The sequence below is a fragment of the Chinchilla lanigera genome, unplaced genomic scaffold (genome assembly GCF_000276665.1).
Source record: "Chinchilla lanigera isolate Chin_1 unplaced genomic scaffold, ChiLan1.0 scaffold00075, whole genome shotgun sequence".
NCBI lineage: Eukaryota > Metazoa > Chordata > Mammalia > Rodentia > Chinchillidae > Chinchilla > Chinchilla lanigera.
In genome coordinates this window covers 6,764,897-6,785,969 of record NW_004955476.1, presented here as the reverse complement: position 1 = coordinate 6,785,969, position 21,073 = coordinate 6,764,897, and the positions used below count along the sequence as shown (strand labels likewise).

Below are 21,073 nucleotides of genomic sequence, written 5' to 3'. Positions count from 1 at the left end.
AACTAATTGGAATGATCTTTTTAATTAGTGTCGGTGTCTCTCATGTATGGGAATTTGATAAATAATACACTGTTAAATCTAACTTTACTCTTGTGAATTTTGCCAAATCCCACCTGGAATTGTAAAGGAAACAGAATTCTAATTAAAGGTGGTACACTTTTTAATTGAGTGTTAACTGCTCTTTGGGTCCCGTAGTAGTCCTGAAAACGTAGTAGTCCTGAAGGATTTTTAGAGAAGCGTTTTCTGACAGCTGCTCCCTGGGTACCCATGTGGCCCGCCCATGGGGAGTGCCCACCTATCACATCTTTGGGGTCTGGGGAGGCCAGGCACAGGGGCGCCTTCCTGGTGGCAGTGGTGCAGTGGGTTTCCCGGGCAGACATGGATTTTTGTATAGTTGCAGTAGGTGCCGGAGGGCTCCTCTTTCCAGATCCGGTCCTTGTGCCAGGTGTTTTTCATGCCTTATTCCAACGTCTTGGGCTTCATTTCAGCTCACATGGGAACTCACTGCTCTTATTTTAACTGCACCCCCTAAATACCATCAGATAACAACAGCATAGTGACAACCGCGTCCTTCCTTGGAGGACCTGGCTTGGGCTATGTCTGCGAGTTGCTGTGGGTGCCCATTCTGGAGAAAGTACCGGTCTCCATCTGGGGTACCATGGTGTCAAGACTCTTTGGGGAAGAGGGCTGCATCTCCTGCCAGTTAAAGTCTTTGTTTTTCAGGGTGGGGTGGGGAGCAGAGGAAGGCAGCCGAGGACCGATCAAAGGTACATGTGAATTTATCCATAAAATTAATGATTCCGGGACATTTGCATTATTTTTCTCAGGGTAGTTACAGTCACTTATTACTCCAGGGACTGACACAGACTCAGTGCCTTCCCCTGCATTCTTAGTAAGCCCAAGGAATGTTCGCAAGGCCACTCATTCACCATGAGCAAACCAGAGGTCAGACAGACTCCGATACGCAAGACCGGGTTTTGTAGGGAGTTACGCTAACCTAGGTTTTCCAGAGAAACAGAACCAATAGTAGTTGGAGGTAGGAGTGATCAAATGATTTGGTTAAGTGTTTTTAAAAAAAGCATTATACTAAAAACATTGCCTTTAATCCCCCTGAACATGCTCCTCCTCACTTTAAACACACTTATCCCATCACCCTGGCCACCTTCTGAAGCAGTTCTGGAAGTCCTCTTTCATGAGTGTCGTTACAAGGTGTGATAAAAAATATGGTGGCTACCCTTGCTGGCTGCCACCGGATGGAAAGAGAGGCTCAGAAAAACATGGTAGTGTGTCCTCGTCCACCTTGTTCGCTGGATTGATGCTGTGTGACTTCTTGTTCTTCCACAAAGTGAATATGACCATGGAGGGGAGACATTTTGAGTTGATTCAGGGCATTATAGCAGCCATGACAGCACAACTAAAGGTACTCATGAAGAGGGCCTCCAGAACCACATCCGGAAGTGGGGAAGACAAAGGGGTAAGTGGGTTTGAAGCGAAGGGAGTTTTCTAAGCAGGATTAATTGCAATGTGTCTTTTACTGAACTCAATTATTTTGAATTTAAGCATTCACCATATTTTTGATCCTACTATGTATAGATGTAGACACAGATATGTGAGAGGGGATTTGTTCAGAGGGTGGCCACGTGATTGTGGAGGATGGGGAGTTCAGGGGAGGATATCTACTGGCTGGAGTCCCTGGGGTGCTGGTTGTGGCCTCCTCAGGGACGCACTGGGGCAAGTTAAGAAATCCAGAGTTCTGGTGGCCAAGAGCCAGAGAACGGTGTGCCCCAGCTCCAGGAGGAGACGCCGAGTCCCCTGTCCTCTGATTTGCTGTCTTGGGCCCCTGGCCGATTGGGTGACGCTGTCCACCTAGAGGGTGGATTTCCCCAGTCATGTGTCACACCACACTGTCCTCTGGAGATGCCTTCCCACACACACCCAAAAGCAGTGATTCATCGCGTCGCGTGACACCTGATGTTCACCATCGCAGGAGTGTCTTTGGAGACCTTGGATATAAGCGATGTCCTCGTTAATAGTCACATTGTTAAAGATGCTTCCATCGAGGCACCGGGACCTCTTCATTGTGTAACAGCGGTTCTGAAACATGTACTAGTTTGACCTGAATGAGCCATCGCGGTAAGTAGGTATCTAAGCATCATCAGGCTCCTCCCTTTTGTTTGTGGATTTCAGTTCTTGATGGTTTTCCTGGAGGAATGCATGGGAGCTTTCCTCATGGTGGTGTGTGTTTGTTTAGTGTTGACTAAGCCCTGAAAAGTGAAAAGGCAGTGCAAAGAGAATAGAGCGCATGGAAAGAAACTGCTACTTGTAGTTTTCAGGCCTCATTTCCTTTGGAATCTGGATTCTGACCTTTTTCTATCAGGGGAACCACAGCGAGCCCACGAGTTGATTAAAACTCTGCTTCTCTTTTCTCCTGTGCGAAATGGGGATAATTATAGTTACCTGCTCCCCTAGGGGCCTGTGAGTCTAAATTACTTAATATTTGCAAAGTGCTTGGAGATCTTTGAATTAAAAGTGCTGAGCCGTGGAACCCAAGTTCCATGCGATTATAATTGGAATGCAGGTTTGTCGCCTGCCTTCGCCCCCGCCAGCCTCTGCCGAGTCCTTCCCTCCCAGCCACGGCCCCAGCTGCCGCTGGACGCTGGAGTCCTTGCCTCCGGCCACTCTTCCCCTACAGCCCACTTCAGCTGGTGGGTGGGGAGGCAGATCCTGCCGCGGAGCCCACACTTCGGAACTGCTTCCTGTTTGTTTCTAAAGCTCGTGCTCAGAAACACTCCTGGAAGGTAGTGTGCAAGCTCTTCGCAGTCACCCTCAGGTGGTGCAACCGGGCCGCAATCTGTATGTTTTTAAAAATGTTTACTTTTAGTAGTACACGTTTGCAGTACATGGTTGCATTCCTCGTGGGAAGTCGGTCCGTATACATAACACATCTTAATCACTTTCTATCCCCTCCCCCATCTCTTGGTCCCCTTCCCTTTTGAAAAGAGCTCTCTCCCTGCTTTCTATTATCCGTGTTTTACTGTATTATTCATTTATACTTTGGGCCTCTCATATAAGAGAAACTGTGCAAGTTTTAGCTTTCGTGCCTGATTTATTTTGCTTAATATTGTGGTGTCAGGGTGCATCCATTTTCCTACAAATGATTCAACGTTACCCTTCTTTATGGGAGAGTAGTATTCCGCAGTGTGTACAAACTCCACATTTTCTTTATCCATTCCTCTGTTAATGGGCACATAGGCCCCTTCCAAGGTTTGGTGATTATGATTTGTGCTGCTGTAAACATGATTGTGCTGTGTCATGAACTCTTCTGGAAAGATCCCTAGAAAGGACATAGCTGAGTCGAACGCAACTTCTGTTCTTCGTTGCTTAAAGACTCTCCATCTACTTCAGCCACGCCTAGCGCAGCCTGCCTCTCTGCAGAGGCTTCCTCCGCTCCCCCTCACACCCGCCATCCTCCCTCGGGGTCTTTCCCAGATGCACGAGTCCCCCGCAGCCTGCTTCACGAAGCACTTCTGCATGCCTTACCCAGAAGCAACTTCTTTCTCTTTCTAGAATTTTATTCACACAATTCCTGGAACATCTCTGTTTCTGCATTTCACCTTTCCATCTGCCTCACTTTTCTCCTAGACTGTAAGCATGGAAAGTGGATGTCAGGTCTGATACTGAACACATAAAAGAAAGGCTGGTGTATCAGTGCAGTGAAACTGGATACAAATGAAATATTTTTAAGGCCAGGTGTGGTGGCGCACACCTGTAATTCCAGCACTTGGGACGCTGAGGCAGGAGGATTGCTGTGAGTTCAAAGCCAGTGTGGGCTACAGAGTGAGCTCAAGGCTATCCTGAACTGCATAGTGAGACCCTGTCTCAAAAAGACCAAAAAAAGGAAATATGTTTAATACTGATTTGCAAGTTATCATGGGGCAGAGTCTTAGTAGGTTGGCATCATGTATATTAGGGGTTAAATATTCATCGATCATTTCTTCAGCGTTACCTTTGACTATTTAAATGAGCCACTGTCGTGTTTTTTTTTATGGGCGAATAAACCTTTGCTGTTTTTTTTCTTCTGTGTATGCCTGTATTATCTGTAATGTTTGGTTCCCTTCTTAGCTTCGGCCGTGAAAACTTGATTCTAACATGCCTAGATGTTTGCAAGGCTTTCTCTTAAAAGAAGACTGCATTGTCTAAAATTCTACTCACTGGAGTGGTCAAGGCTTAAAAAGCTGCAGGATCTCTGAGGCCATGGTTCGTCCACCCCTACAGATTAGTACGGTCATGGTGCTGCCTGTAGAAACCTGGCCCCAAGGGGCTGGGGATTTAGCTCAGTGGCACAGCGCCTGCCTGGCAAGCGCAAGGTCGTGAGTTCAATTCCTGGTACTGGAAGAAAAACAAACAAAACAAAACAAAACAAAACAAAAAAAAAAAAATGAAACCTGGCCCCACAGAGAGCTGTGCGTGTGTTCCCCAAGCCCCTTCTGTGTCTCAGCCTCTCCCCCCTGGGATTATTATTCCACAGCTGGCAACATGTGCTGGTGCAAGAGCTTGGGTGAGGAGATAGGTGGCCCCTTAGCTTTGTGACATTTGACAGATCCTGTAACCTCTCTGAATTGGAATTACCACATCTGTGTTATGGGAATAACATACCTTTCCTATCTCCTTGTAATAATCCAATTAGATGGTATTTCTGGCTTTTCTATCATCTTTTAGACCGGTGGTCCAAAACCATTTTGGCACCAGGGACTGGTTTTGTGGAAATTTTTCTCCCTGCTGGGGAGGGATGTCTATAGATGGTTTCAGGATTGCATTCTTCTAAGGAGAGTACACCCTAGATCCTTCACATGCACAATTCCCAGTAGGGTTTCTGCTCCTGTGAGAATGTCGTGCCCAGTGATTTGATATGAGGTGGAGCTGGGGCAGTGATGTGAGCGATGAGAGTAGCTGTAAATACAGGTGAAGCGTGGGCCACTCACCCTGCACTCACTAGCCTGCTGTGCAGCCCAGTTCTTTACAGGCCGTAGACCATACTGACCCATACTGCTCCACAGCCCAGGGTCAGGGGCCCCTAGTTAACAGGGATGGGAGTTATTGCTGGGCTTCAGCAGAAGCATGTGCTGTTGAGAACATTCTTCTGGGTGAATGGTTGAGACTTGGAGTCATGGTTCAAACTAAACTTCTTCCCTACCTTGCTTATTTTCTTGTTATTCCTATGCAGGTACTGTGTTTCCTGAAAATGGGGTTAAGGAAATCTTCCTGGCATTTCATAAATGTGGTTGAATGGTTCTTGTGAGTGACGGAACCAAACTAGATAGCACCAGTGAATGTACTCCACAGAAACAGGCTAGCAGACTAAGGCTCTGCAGAGGCAGCTGAAGGAGCAAAATGTCGGCATTGTAATGGAAGCTCTTAGTCTTTCATGATTCTCTGATACAGTATACAGCACGACTCCTTGAAGACTGGAAGAATGAGAGAAAAAGGAATTGAAAGACTGAAAACTCAATTTTGCTGTGTTATTTTCATGACCAATCCTACTTGCTTATCTTCCCTTGATCCTGTAGGAGCTGAGGTGCCCTGGAGTAGCTGAGCACTTACTATGTTGCAGTGTTACTTTACTCCAGTTTTAATCGCTGGAGTAAACTTTTACACCATTAGAACTCGAGGAATTGTTTGTGGGTGATCGTTGCCATCTGTCAGATTCCTCAGCACTTATAATTTGGGGTTGGCATGGCCAATGATTTAGCTAAGAATTTCAGGGTGTTCTCTGATGCCTTCCAAATGAAATGGCTTCTTAGGAAAGCTGTGTTAGAACCGCCTTTTCTCGTAGTTTAATGCACCTTGTTGTGGTTTAGATCACGTGTCCCACAGAGGCCTCATGCACTCATAGGCGGGGCTTTTGGAGGTGATGGAATTGCAGATAGAGCTGGCTTGCTCTTAGAAGGTGGGGCCTAGTCAGATTGGAAGAGGGGCCACTCGGGTGTGGCCTGGCAGGATCCCTCTCCCGCCCGCTCCTCCCATCTCTCCCTGCTTCCTGGCCACCATGATGTGATCAGCTGTCTTCCACCCAGGCTCCTCTGCAATGTTCTTCCTGCCTTGGGGCCCGGCAGCCATGGACTCTTAAAAACCACAAGCCCCAGTAAACCTCTCCTCCTGAAAGTCGTGGGTGTTAAGCATTGTGTCCCAGTGATGAGAAAGTGACTGGGACACGCCTCTTGCTGAGCTATTACAAAGCACTACTACTGATGTTTAGTTTTTCCCATAATTAGTGACATTATGGGAGATCAGACATGATCCAGTCCCTCAGAGCCCTTACCTCCTGACTGCGGTCTGGTCGTGATTAACAGTGCCACTGACATGTGAGTAGGGATGAGTACTAAATAAAATAATAACGGGGGGGGATTTAGAGGAGAGAGAGGGCAGAATGCACTGGAGTAATTACAGGAGGTGGTAACTGTGATTTGACTCTCAAGTAGGGCCATGAAGAATAAGTGAGATTTCAAGATAGAGGTAAGAAAGAGAGAGACAGAGACAGAGAGAGATTTTGATTGATTGATTGAGGTTCCCATTTACCTGCAGAGCAGCACAAGTCAGTCCGAGGCAGTACTGCTCCAGACTCTCTAATCAGAGCAGAAGTGATGAAGCATTGATTATACAAGAAAATCAGCTGAGTAGGTTGAGGCAGATTTTTGAGGCATTGAATACCAGCTAGAGAATGCCAGAGTCAACCCAGTGAAACAGAAGTGCCATTGCTGGGTTTTGCGTAAGCAAGTGAGATGAGCGTGGTCAGTCAGAAGTGGTTGTCCAGGTTGAACGGAAGACAAACAGTGCCCATTATAGCAAGGGGACAGTAGAGTCACAGCTTGAGCTCTCAAGGGCTGGGCCAGGCTGGGGGCAGCGGGATGAGGAAGGATTGTGACAAAGCAGGGCTTTGGCTGGATTTTCTCTTTCCTGCTGGTGCATAAATTGGTGTGTTTTAAAATAATGGTATCTTAGATTTGATGAAGCAGGGTATTAAAAGACAGCTGATAGCAGCAAGTCTCTGCCCGTGTGATCTGGATAACTAAACTAGTCCAAATTTGCATTCTTTCCTCGACCTCAATTTCGCTAGCCCCTTGGGTTGTTTTAATTTGGACTGGGAATGGTAGGAGAAAGCTTTTCGTTCACTGGTGTAAGTACCGCCTGCCTAGAATAGAAGCCTCCTTGGAGGACCCCTTTCTTTGATGGTACAAAATTCCGAAACTTCACTCTAGGTATTAGCAGAGCGAGCGTTCACATTTTATTCCAGCCAGTTTGCCCTTCCTAACTCAGATCACCAGACAATCCCAGCAGTTCTGAGAACGCGTGCTCTTCCCACACAGTGAGAGTGACTGTAGTGGGAAATGTGTTTGTCTTTAGCGGTGATATGAAGTCTCTTGGTGGTAGAAAATGTTGCTTCTTTCAAAAGTGGGGAGCAGAAACTTTGGCTTTTCAATACCAAGTTTTCAGCCATTGCTGCACTGTGACCTCTAGACCGGAGGTAGGTGGCCTTGCTGTGTGGGGACACGTCGTGGGCTGAGACATAGTCCCTTTTCTTGTGGATTGGTCCAGCATGTTGACTGTCCTGTGCATGTGTGTGTGTGTGTGTGTGTGTGTGTGTGTTTGTGTGTGTGTGTTTCTAAGTCCATGTTCCAGAGTTGAGAAGTAGGGATGAAGTTAGTACCAGGCCTGGGGGGTGCTACTCTTTACTCGAGAGGCACAGGCTTCACACAGGTAAGTGCTTCTCAAGTCCTTGACCACCTGGTGGTGACCCTGGGTTGGTCCATAGGTACATTTATATTTTGCTTGTTCATCCATGCTAATTGGCTCTTTGAGCATGCTTGTATGTATGGGGCCAAGTTTAGCATAGAGCACCCTCTGGCAAACAGGAAGAGATTAGTTTTGTGGTGTTCAGTTAAGGGGCTTCCCAGAAACTTCAAAAGCACAGAAAGAAGTACTCACTCCCTGTTCTAAAGTGTGTGAAATACCACTCTGCCTTTTAAAGGTACGATAAACACAGAATTCACGCACGCGCACACACACACACACACACACACACACACACACGCACACGCATGCAGGTGTATGCACACGCACTCACACAAACAAAAGCACATTTCCAGTGAAAGGGAAATGGAGCTTTCCTACTAGATCGGAGTATTGGCCTGAAAAGCCAAGGCAGGAGGCTTCGGAGGGCTGGCGGAGCGATTGGAAATTGCCTTTCCTGCCTCTCTCAGCCCTGACTTTTACAGTTCTCTGAAGCACACACATCGCTTTCATGACATCAGCCCCGGGCACAGACACATCATTAAAAAGAACGTGTAGAAAATGATTTCTGCTTGGAATACACAAGCGTTTTGACTTCTGGCCACCCAGGTGCAGTAGAAAGAACAGCAGAACTGGGAGTTCACAGTTTTAATATTAGAAACTCTCCTTCCAACGCAAGGCCTTTGGTTTCCTTCTCTGTAGAGCATGGTGGCGTAATGAAATGGTCTGTCTCCTCTGCTAGAGTAGATCATCTCCTGGGGAGATGGAGGGCCCTTCCTGCTGTCAGGCTGCCGATTGGCAGTGCTGTCCGTTCCTACACATCACGAGCGACACAGACCCCGAGACCCCAGGGCTTCTGCGGTTTCTGTGACACATTTCTGCAAAGGACCATGTTGCTAATTAGGAAAAAAAAAAATGACGATTACACATGGAATTGTTGCTTGGTAACATTTCTGATTCTGTGTTCCCTGTGACAGCCGGAGCAGAGATCATTAAAAATTAAACTTACAAAAGCTGCTAGAGTGGGAGGGAAGGGGAGACATGAAGCACAGTTTGTTTCACTTGCCGAGAAGCCGTGTAGTCGCGAGTTCGTATGCTGAGTCTTGAGGAAAGCACCCCGTGGCCTGGTTCGTATTACGCCGCGTAGAGCGCTCCCCGACACTGATTTGGGGATGGCGCAGCTGGAGTTGATCAGAAGAGTAAAACCCTCGGTCCTGCAGATGGGTCTGGTATTGCGAACCGAGGGGCCGTGTTGGTTCTACAATCTATTTATTGGAGCCCTGACCACTGTCCTGTCTCTTTCTGTTGTCCCTGCAGTTCCACCAGGTGAGAAGAGTGATGACCATCCTTCTCCTTACTATGGTTATTTCGTACTTCGGTTGCATGAAGGCCGCCCCCATGAAAGAAGCCAGCGTCCGAGGCCCAGGCAGCTTGGCCTACCCCGGCGTGCGGACCCACGGGGCTCTGGAGAGTGCGACCGGGCCCAAGGTGGGCGCCCGGGGCCTGACGTCCTCATCGCTGGCCGACACTTTTGAGCACGTGATCGAGGAGCTGTTGGACGAAGACCAGAAAGTCAGGCCCCACGAGGAGAACACGAAGGACGCGGACTTGTACACTTCCAGGGTGATGCTGAGCAGCCAAGTGCCTTTGGAGCCCCCCCTGCTCTTCCTGCTCGAGGAGTACAAAAATTACCTGGACGCTGCCAATATGTCCATGCGGGTCCGGCGCCACTCCGACCCTGCCCGCCGTGGGGAGCTGAGCGTGTGTGACAGCATCAGCGAGTGGGTCACTGCCGCGGATAAAAAGACTGCAGTGGACATGTCCGGCGGGACGGTCACAGTCCTGGAAAAGGTCCCCGTGTCCAAAGGCCAGCTGAAGCAATACTTCTACGAGACCAAGTGCAATCCCATGGGCTACACCAAGGAAGGGTGCAGAGGCATAGACAAAAGGCACTGGAACTCGCAGTGCCGAACTACCCAGTCCTATGTGCGGGCCCTCACCATGGATAGCAAAAAGCGGATTGGCTGGCGGTTCATCAGGATAGACACTTCCTGTGTATGTACACTGACCATTAAGAGGGGAAGATAGTGGCTTTATGTTGTATAGATTATATTGAGACAGAAATTATCTATTTGTATATATACATAACAGGGTAAATTATTCAGTTAAGAAAAAAATAATTTTATGAACTGCATGTATAAATGAAGTTTATACAGTACAGTGGTTCTACAATCTATTTATTGGACATATCCATGACCAGAAAGAAAACAGTCATTTGCGCACAACTTTAAACAAAAATCTGCATTTCATTCCTCGATAATGTTGTGGTTTGTTGCCGTTGCCAAGAATCAAACATAAAAAGTTTAAAAAAAAATACTAATAAATTGCATGCTGCTTTAATTGTGAATTGATAATAAACTGTCCTCTTTCAGAAAACAGACAAAAAAAAAAAAAAGACAAAAACAAAAATTTGAACCAAAACATTCCGTTTACATTTTAGACAGTAAGTATCTCCGTTCTCTTGTTAGTACTCTTGTCTGTTTTACTGCTTTTAACTTCTGATAGCATTGGAATTAAAACAATGTCAAGGTGCTGTTGTCATTGCTTTACTGGCTTAGGGGATGGGACGGGAGGGGAATCTTTTTGTTTGTTTTGTGTTTTTTTTTTCTGTTTGTTTGTTTGTTTTATTTTACTTTATTATTATTTTTTTGAGTTCCCACAGGGAGTAGGGTTGGGGAAAGAGTTCTTCTACCCGTTCTGGTTGATCAAAGATACCTTTCTATGTTGTGAAGACGTTTGCAGTATCAATCAGATAACTGGAAAGGAATAAAAACAAAGGCAACAGAACCCGACGCCTACCCTGCATCTCCCAAGAGACACCTCCTGGGTCCCTCTCCAGACCTGGGAGAGCTGCTTGATCCCAAAGACCCCTCTCTTTGCTCAGGCAATTCTTCCCTTCCTCCCCCTTTGGCCCCCGTCTGTTTCGCTTTTAACTTAAGGAAGAAAGTTCAGTCGCGCGCTTTGAAAGCTTCCACCACTTTTGTGAACAAGATGTGTCACATCACGGCACGCATGGAAAATGGTGATTTATTATTTTTTTTAGAAGAGAAAAAGAACAATAAGAAATAACCCCCAAAGAAGTATTTTTTTACAAAGGGTCATTTGGGTAAATCATGGTAATGCTTTAAAAATCACGATTAAGTTTCACAGTGTCCTGCCAGGGAAAGAGAGAGCTCCATATAAACCCAGGGACACATAGGTCACAGCAGGACTCTGCATTGCCGGTGACATGAGATGGAATGGCCTCAGAGGCCAGCAGAGCTGACATACTGGTTCCTGGCAGTGCAGGAGGAATTTCTGAGTGGCCACCCTGAGGTCCAGGTGGAGGTGGGGGAGGGTACTCGAGACATTCCTACAGGAGCACCCTCCAGAGGTGGCCCCGGAGTGACCCCTGTCAAGTTGCTGGGACCTCGTGCTTTAAGTGCCTACATTACCTAACTGTGCTCGAGTGGTTCTCAGCCGGAGGATCACGCCCAAGCGGACTTCTGGTCTCCACCCCATCCTGGATCATTGTGCAGGAAGTTGGAGGATTCGCCTGGAGCAGGTTCGGAGCCAAGGTGGAGTTTTGTGATCAGGAGCTCAGTCCACTGAGATCAAAGACGTTTACTGCAAGAACACTTCCTTGCTTTGCACCTAGACTGAGGAAACCAGGGTTTTGTCTGTTGAGAACTTTTGGGCAAAGGAAAAAGAACAGGAAAAGATCTCAGGCTTTCAAAAGATCAAGGCCTGAAAGGATAGGAATCTTGTCCAGAGACAAGACTTGGGAAAATGCCTTGCTCTGCAGATGAGGCCAGGACAGAGGACAATGCCTTGGTCCCAGGTGATGTCCACAGCGGCACCTGGCCATTCTGTCTGGTGATGGCCCCTGCTTCCCTTGCCCTGGGGTTAGGAGAAGTGGAGTTGGGAGCTAGGCAGTGCTGCTGGGAGGAAGGGACCCCAGTAAAAGCTCGTGCTAAGCCGTTTTACCCATTCACCCCAAACCTGACACTGTTAGTGGCTGGACCCGTGTCCTGGAGCCCCAGACCGAGCTTCAAGCAATTGCTGTGTCTTAGGAGGGTGAGGAGTAAGGGAAAGCAGGTGTTCCCAGGGGACCGGGAGGGGGGAAAGAGTCCGCCAGCAACAATTTCTGTTTGTTCAGTCTTTCATGTAGAGCTAGCCTCTCCTTTTATGGTTCCACCTGAATACCTGTCTTGGGAAGCCTTTATGTAGTATAGGTTTGTTTTGTGCTGTTTGACGATTACAATATTGGTCATTATTTTTAACCTGTAGGAATGCTTGGAATATCTGCTCTCTGTTCACTTTCTGCAGCTTCCTTCTGAGGAACAACATTTACAAACCAAACAAAGTCACCATTGCAGTCTTAAAAGTATTATAAGGACCAAATCTGTGACGTGGTTTTGTGGTAGACGTCCAGCGGCGATGTGGTCCATGGCTGTTGCTAACAAGACACATCACAGTCACACGCTTGGTGATTTATGTTGACCTATGATTTATTTTGTTAAAATCTCTGTTGCTGTTCGTTCTTGTTCTGTTCTGTTCTGTTTTTGCTGTGGTCTCTTCGTGGCAGTGTTTTTATGCATGGCAACAGGCTTGTTGCTTTTTTATGGTGATTCCCATTGAAAATGTAAGTAAATGTCTGTGGCCTTGTTCTCTCTATGGTAAAGATATTATTCACCATGTAAAACAAGAAAAAAATATTTATTGTATTTTAGTATATTTATATAATTATGTTATTGAAAAAAATTGGCATTAAAACTTAACCGCATCAGAAGCCTATTGTAAATACAAGTTCTATTTAAGTGTACCAATCAACATATAATATATGTTTTAAATATAGAATTTTTAATGTTTTTAAATATATTTTCAAAGTACATAAAATCTGGGGGTTCTTGGGTTTTTTTCTCTTCACGGTGAAACAAACATGAAAACGTGTTTTATTATAAATACGTGTGTTCCTTGCTTTAAGACCAACCTGACTAGGGATAGTAGTTGAACAGCCCCCCGGGGGAAGATGCTTATTTCAAAGCCTGGAGAGGCCAATCCTGCGTCTGTGAGCTTCTGAGAAAGCTCGAGGATTGGGTCTGTCTTCTGCAGTAGGAGACAGGAGTGTCTTTTTCTAGGACACTTGAAAGTTTTCCCTTTTGAAGTGATATACTTTCATCAGATACCAAACCATGTATCCTAGCAACATCAGGATCCATGAATTGGGCCTGGCTGGTCCTATTTGATATAAAATAACTGTAAAAAAAAAATCAAAGTAGGTTTACTTAAGGATAATGAGAATAAATTGGTCCAAATTTAGAAAGTCAACAACTGAAAAAAAAAAAAAAAAACCCACAGAAATTCAATATTTGGAGACAGGTTACATACCCTAGATTTAGAAATGATGCCATTTGCAGTATGTGTTTGTATCCATTGCACTGATTTAATTTTTGTACGTGGAGCGTGCAGATTTTATATCACAGTACCCATGATCTAACAGATTGCTAGAATTTCTAAAAAGATTTGCCTCCGTGACCGCTGCCAAGCCGCTGGGTAATTTAGTTAAAGTGTTTAAAGTTATCACTAAATCTCAGGGAAATAAATGGGTGGATTCTAAATGAGAGAAGGGACCATTAAGGAGGAAAAGCATCTGTTCCTACTCATCAGGTTCCCCATTTGAACACTGACAACCCATCCCAGAACGTGGTGAACTATATCTGTGCAGTGTATCATCTCTATTTCTCACACACACACACACACACACACACACACACACACACACACACACGCCTCTTGTATCGTCTCATAAACAAGGATCAGAAAAGTCAAAGCAAACATTGACTTGTGCTGTGTGAGTGGGGGAACAGATCACATGGGACAAGTTCCTTTATTCCAGTCTGCCCGGTGAATCTAGGGAGGACTCTAAACTCCAGGAGGATCCTGGGCTGTCAGTCATGATTGTCCAGGCATGGGATTAGAACTTGGGTCACTGCTCTCTCAACTAGTTGTTATATTAACAGAACTAAACCATTTGCAAAGGTTGAGTAACAAGAAATGAGAACTAAGTGTGACATCCAAATTCCTTGAAGTTAAAGGAGTTTGGTAAATATGGCAACGTTTTCATTAGAAGATGAGATCAGAGAGACAACAGCAGTAAAAAGAGCAGCTACTAAACTAACCAGCTTGGGGTTAACATGAGTAACCAAGTCGTACTACCATCATTGGTGAAGCAGTTAACCCTGTTTAGTGATTCAGAAGCTTGGAAATAACTCCAATCACTGCTTTAATCTATTGTTTTTCACCCTATTCGTGAGCTTCCATGGTCATTGGTTGTGTATATAAAGTCTTCTTGCACCCAAAGCGAGAATCATACCCCTGGACCAAGGAGCTGCCTATAAAGTCTTCTTACTGGCAATAATAGTTCTGTGAAAAATATCACAATTCTGAGTGATGATTTGAACTAAACCTCAGAAAGAATCAGTTAAATCATCCCATGCTCATTTAAATGGTGAATAGACTCAAGATGAAATGTGCAATATCTTTTCAACTGAGGGAGACTTCCACCTTGCCTTAGCTGCAGCCAAGACTGTCAGCAGCATTGGAGTTTAAGCCTAAGAGAAAGCACATCTATCTCTATCAGATCTGTTTCATATGTCTGCTAACATCAGTAGTGCCATTTTGGTAAGCCATTGTTCAGTAAAGAAACAAAGTTAAGATGAGAAACAACGTGTACGTAAATCTAGGTAGATGGAGTAGTCAGTGAGGAAAGAAACTTCCATGAGTTTGATCTAACTTCAGAGTATTAACCAGCAAAATGAGGGTTTGATGGAATGGGGCCGTTCTTTTAGCTGTGGGTTAACTGCTGTTTTCCAGGCTGGCTCCATGGCTGGGGGACTGACTGGAAGCTGACCCTTGGTTTCACTGAAGTGGTGGCTGGTGGACTCTCCACCAGGGCTGAGTCTGGGGATTAAACAGGTGTCACCACACAACCAGCCAGCACATGCACACACTCCAGCTGGTCACACCATGTCACGCCCTCGTCTTTGGTCTTTGCAGCACCTTTATCTATTCCCAGTTCTAGCCACTATTATCTAGAAAAGAGTGCACGCTCCTCACTTTCTGATATGTGACTGGAGGCAGCCAGTTGCCTGAAGAACGTTTACACATTAACGGAAAAATATTGTGATCTTTTACACATTACATTCTGTGTTAACAACAACAACAAAAAATTTACATGGCCCATCAGACTTTCCATAGGCACTCACCCAAACCCTTTTTCTGATTTGGTAGGTACAAGCCACCCTGTAGGAGCTCCCCGCACTGGCCCTGGCTTTCCTGAATAGCAGTGATCTGAATGTGGGTAACAACAGCAGTTTGGAATTCTGCAATCCAGTCCTGCAATGAATAAATCCCACCATGCATGTGCTACAGAAGGCCTTCGTGTTCGTTACCTGCTTACATGTAGGCTGCTTTTCTTTAACCTGAACACTCTAAGTACCTCTTTCCTTTGCGGAAATGAGCCCCACCTCCTGAAAAGTCTTACCTAATGTAAGCATATAAACAACCCAGAAGCGTGGGTTGATTGCACTCCTGAGTTTGAGAAGTGCATTCTGCATTTAGAGGGGACAGAAGAAGCTTCGGCAGTCCAGCACTTTGGGGCTGGATTCTCCTTCCTGTGGTCCCTTGGAAACCCGGAGCTGGTATGTGTGCAGCGGCTGATCCCAGGGGAAATATTTTGTCTAGTTTAAGTGCTCACATTTTAGAAAAATCCATCTCAAGTACTGAAGTACACATTCAAATTTATTTAGTTAACTTGCATCCTCCGTTGAGCCCCAATATTAAAAATAAATAGTTTCTAAACTGGGATTTGGAAAAGAGGAAAAAGCCATAAAATAGAAACCCTTACTCAGCAGAGACCTGTCCCAAAAGACACTAAGCAAGCTTTGGCTGAGCTCGCAGCACCCATGTTTGTCTCCCAGGAGGAAGGTGGTGACTCAGGGGTCTCCAGCCTCCTCAGGAGCAGCACTAGGAACCCATTAGAATGCTCCTTCCCAGGCCCGGGCCAGACTCGCTAGTCAAGCCCTGCAGCTGGGGCTCCAGCCCTACCTCAGCAAGCCCTGCAGGGATCCTGGGTCCATGCAGACCTGAGAGTCTCTAGACAAAGGAGGTCAAGCAGTCAGCCATCCAGTGTTCTGCAGGGTGGCGGGTAGATCGCATGGCCCAAGAATTGGGAAGGACAAGTTCTGATCCAGCCCTCCCTCTACTTTCCAGTGACCCTGAAAACATCTCCTTTTCCACTTCCTGAAACACAAGAGCCAGGGGTGCCCAGAGGGGACAAGGCTTTACGTTAGGAGAGTGCTCCGGGCATTTAAAAGCCAGCATGAGCACGGGAATCAGAGAAGCTCACTGCAGTCGATAGTCATCGTCTTCCCCCTTTCCTTGACAAGCAGCAGCAGTGGTGGCTCAGGCCCCGAGCACGGAGTTGTTTGTAACACATTTGGAACAACCGGGAGCAAAGGGAAGCAGCATGAGGCGCTAATAAGGGAAAGATTCTCTCCGGGGAGCAGGGCACTGCACACTGACACAGCCCCCTGGCTGTGCGAAAGACACCACACTGACCACAAACCTGACAGTGCCCTGCATTAACCAGCTGCCGGCATCCAGCTGAGGACTTGCAGTCCCCTCTGTCACCAAGGACCAGGCTGCAAACAACAAAGGTGGACCTCTGCCTGACCACAGGAGTCGGTTCCTACCCTGTCGCCTCCCTGCTCTGTGTGTGCGTGTGTGTGCAGGTGTGCACGTTCCTGCACACCTTAGATCCCAGGCTGCCTGTGGAGCTTTCCCGTTCATGGGGTGGAGGGAAGGGGCCCTGAGTCTTTTCCCACCCTTTAGGTGACATGGAAACCTGGCCAGCCCAGGTCAGGTCTCTGAGCCTCTCTCTGCTCTTACCTATCCCAGGAGGAAGACGAACCAAACCATTTTGGAAGTAAATTCGAACTTTAAAATGCTGCATACAATTCTTCCTACCTCACTGTCTGTGGGCAAAAGAGATGAAAGAGATTTCTGAAGCCCTCAAAGGCTGGGGAACATTCTGAGATCACTCACTATCTCCTGCCCGCCTGCATCACTGGTGGCCTTAGTGCATGGCACTCAGCATGAGGTTGAAATCTGGGCACCTTGTGTCAGGATGAGGATTGGCAAAGGAGGTCTGCGTTTCATATGCAGTTCTAAAAATGTTACGAGCCCCGTGACAGTCTGGCTGGAAGTGGCTTGGGAAAAGCGCCCAGCGATTCTTCAAGGTGTAACTTGTCCTGTGTAGTTCTAGACTCACTCTTGGTGCCAGGCAGCCCTCCTTATCTGTGTTTCATTGCTGTCCTGAATGCCGTAGGGTGTGGTGCTCAGCAAGGAGACACCCTGCATGTGCGGCTGAGTTGCAGAGTCCGGAAACCCATGTCGGAGCGGTTAGGTTTGCACCCCCTGGAGCCACTGTTTGTAGAAGTCTTTGAAACCCATGGGCCACAGCTTAGTTCCTGGGGCTCCATGCCTTCGCCAAGGATGCGCAGGTCCTGCCTGCTGCACTGTCCTGCCAATCGCTCTGGCAAAAGGCCCCTTTCAGGAAAGATGGCCGTGGGGACAAGATGTCCTGACACACCGTGGGGAAGGCCATCCTGGGGAAGCTCTGGTCTTCCTCCCTCCAGCCGCCCAACCTTGTCTCCCTCTTGGCCTTAGAGTTCTTTGGAAACAGAGGAGTCTGTTTTCCTTCTAGGCCAACCCACATCTACTCCCAGTTCCGAGCCCCATGGGTTTTGTGTCCTCTGGAATCCAACCTCTTCCCCTCCAAGGGTACGCAGGGCAGCAGTCAAGGTGACCCTGGGACCAGTCCAGCTCTGCTCTGAGAGCTGAGTGGCTGTGGGAATGTCACCTTCCCTCTCCACTACTCAGTTTCCCCACTTATAAAGAACAGGTAAATATATGACCTCGGGATTTTGTGCAGTTTGAATGAGGTGCTGCACACAGAGCATTTAGGGAAGGGAGGAGCTAGTGGAAAACTCAGAAAGTGCTCACAGACTTAGTATCACGCCTCCAACTGGTGAACGGTCTCAGCTTTCAGACAGCCTTCTCGAATATTCCCCAGGTGGAGGAGGGGTCCCTTCGGGTCCGCCAGCACCCAAGCCCGTGTGGTTTTTTCTGGAAGCATCCGCGAGGCAGCTCCTGTTTGCCCACGAGCTGTGCTGAGTGCCGGTCAAGCACACACATAGGCAGATGCCGGAGACCTTCCATACCAAGATGCAAAGAGCTCTTACAGGCAGCAGAACGCAGACAAGGGCCGTTATACCTGAGTGCCCGGCTCAGCCCGGTGGGGATGGCTGAGCACGGGGGAGGATGAGCCCACCTGGTGGGAAGTGGATCCTGGCTCTCCCAACCACTGCCAGCCCAAACGGTGCGGGGGCATCAGGAGGACCTGGAAGCAGGGAGAATGGAAGAGCTAGCTGCTGCGGGGCTCCCTCCCAACACAAAGACAGCAGGGACGCCCTGCATGCTCAGGGAGGGGACACAGCGCTGCTCTGAGCTGAACGACTGTGGGGGGGAGGGCTGTCTCAGGCATTTCCTACGCCCAGGTTGGGGCAGCTGTCTGCCCATCAACCTCACGGCTGATCTTTCGTGAGGTGCTGTCATCAGAAGACAGGAGGACTGTTCTAGGGCCACTCACTAAACTCAGGAATGCCCCACGCCCTCCCGGGGTCAGCTTGACAAAGTCATTTTGTATCTGGGGCTGGTGCACAAGAGGACTGTGACCAGGCCCTGCTGGGGCTACAGTGGTCTCGGACCTCAGCGCTGGCCCTCGCTCGCCCACCGCTCCCTGCATGGCAGACATCACGAGTAAATCCTAGCCGAGCCGAGCTGCAGCCCCCAGTTCTCCTCATGCTTGTGCCCAGGAAGTCACTGCCTGTTGACTGCAAGAAGCCCTGCCAGGGTGATCACCCTAGGAAACGGCTGTGCACAAGGACAAGGGCGTGTCAGCCAGCAGCAACGTTCCAGCCCTAGTTTGTGCCAGACGCGCTGCTGAATGCTTTGCATGCTACACAGAACACTCATCAGCCACGAGACAAGGGTCAACTTAGAGACAAGGAAACTGACAGCACAGCGGCCCAGATAACCTGCCTCAGGTCACACGGTTCATAAACGCTGCAGCCAGATTTGAAGCTGCATCTCTCCAACCGGAGGCCCTGATCTTAGCTAGTGGAGGCCAATGGCTCTCAGTTCTGACCTGTATGTTTGCATCACACAGAGAACTTAAAAACTACCTCTGCCCAGGCCCAGTGCCAGAGGAGTGAAACCAGAGCCTGTGGGAATGGAACCCGGCCATCTGGATTCTGAGCAGTGGTCCCAGGGGTTCTGTACATCAGCCAGGGCAGAACACCCCCCTGAGTCTTCCCTCCACAGGCACACAAGAGTCAGAGACGTCAGCAAAGCCAGCCACGGGGAGCAGGGCTCCAGCCTTGTGCCTAGGACTTGGGCATGGGATTCTAATGGGACAAAGTGCACATCCTAGAGGAAATTCAATGCAAGTGTAGGACTGCAGTCACAGAAGCTTTAAAAAGAGTAATTAGATACTAACGTCCATACTCAGAGATGGAACAGGCCACCAGAAAGATCAGCTGAACACTGATCTGAAGGAGAACCTTTCCATTTGGCAGAAACACGAGCAGCACGGACGGCGACAGGAGGGCTCCGTCTGCAGATGGTCAGCTGGCCAGGGTGGGGGACAGAGACCCCCGGGCTGCTCCCCACAGGTCACCTCCTGTCCCACCTCCAAGCAGCCTGTCCTGAGCCAGAACCATGTATCCTTTTGCTACTGTGTGGCTTATTCTGCTGGACTCCAAAGGACTTTAAAAGATTCTAATAAAGAAAAGAAAAAACTTGCCTTGGTTGTTTGGAGCATTTTCTGTTTTCAGAAGTAACCATTAAATACATGGTTCGCCCGCTGCTCCTTCTAGCATTCGTATCTATTTCCCATCCTAACCTCCACTGCCGAATGGTCAGTGGTGATTGACACTCAGTGGGGAAAAAACCACTCCTGCTCTTAGCCCTTCCTGGAGGGCTCCTTTTAGCAGCCCTGCAGGACGTGCCCGCTTGGCTGGCCGTGGGGCTAATCGCGTCTGGCAGATGCTCTGTGTCAGCAGGCTCCCGGTACTAATGCCCCGGTCAGTTGGTGCGAGGGTAAGTGGGCAGGGCCTGGCTTCTTCCCCGTGTTTTCAGAATAGGAGCCCGAATCCCAGCACTCACTCACCAGTGGGACTGGAGGCTATTTTGGGCTTCCCCTTAACCAACGGAAAGTCAGGGGCGGTGTCATCTGAACCTGCCAGGGAGCATCCAGTTTCACCCTTATCTGGGCCAGGTCCCTGGAGGAAATAAATGGGAGCAATGTCAAGGAGACCCAGATGCAGGTGTCAGAGCTTCCCTTTGTTTTTATTACTGTGTTGTTGATTTTCATCTTCACCTTCCACTTTCAGCTCACCTCCCCACTACCCCAGCTCGGGTGTCCAACCAGGAATGACACACATGCTCCAGTGGCCTTGTCCCCCCTTCTGTTGCTCTTGGTTTCTCCCAGCCCAGTGTGCCGTGATAGCTGAGTGAGCTCTCTAAAGATCGGAAATGACGGGGGTGTCATGCTTTGTCACACAGCATACAAAGTCTCACCATCCTCTTACACACAGTCATTCAGATTCAGCAGAAGAGATGGGCATGCAAGACTTTCTCCCTGCTGGCCACCCTGGGACAGAGGCCAGTGCTTTGCAATGGATGAAACAGACTGAGAAGACTATCTTGGGAGACAAGGGTATAAGTTCATGTATGCAGTACTGGATCCTTCTAATGAGTCCTCCTCAAAGCATTCAAGGTGGTCTTTTCTCCTGGTGATCTTATGTCAGTAAGAAGTGTAGGATGCAGCTCTAATTATGCCCATTTTTCAGAGAACTAAGAAAGACAGACAGTGTGTTGTAGAAAATCACTCAGTGAACATGAACATAGCCAGAATAGAAATTCAAAGAGTATGTGCTTTCCAATAGGCCATGTTGATTCAGACACATAATTATGAATGGATGAGTGAGGGGTGGATGATGGATGGATGATGGATGGCTGATGGATGATGGATAGATGATGGATAATGGATGGATGGGTGATGGATGGATGGATGGGTGGATGGATGGATGGGTGGATGAATGGATGGGTGGATGAATGG

General features: G+C 47.9%; 1 protein-coding gene across 5 annotated transcripts in view; it reads left to right on the top strand.

The window, feature by feature from the left end:
- Positions 1-12,726, top strand: part of Bdnf (brain-derived neurotrophic factor) — a 48,958-nt gene extending 36,232 nt beyond the window's left edge. For 4 of the 5 annotated variants that reach the window (XM_005401751.2, XM_005401753.2, XM_005401752.2 and 1 more), the window contains exon 2: positions 9,106-12,726. In XM_005401751.2, the coding sequence (XP_005401808.1) occupies positions 9,106-9,876 (771 nt within the window). In that variant the 3' untranslated portion in view covers positions 9,877-12,726. Of the gene's footprint in view, positions 1-2,110; positions 2,134-9,105 lie in introns of those variants that run through there. The other variant, XM_013503015.1, reaches the window with a different exon arrangement.
- Positions 12,727-21,073: the final 8,347 nt, after the last annotated feature.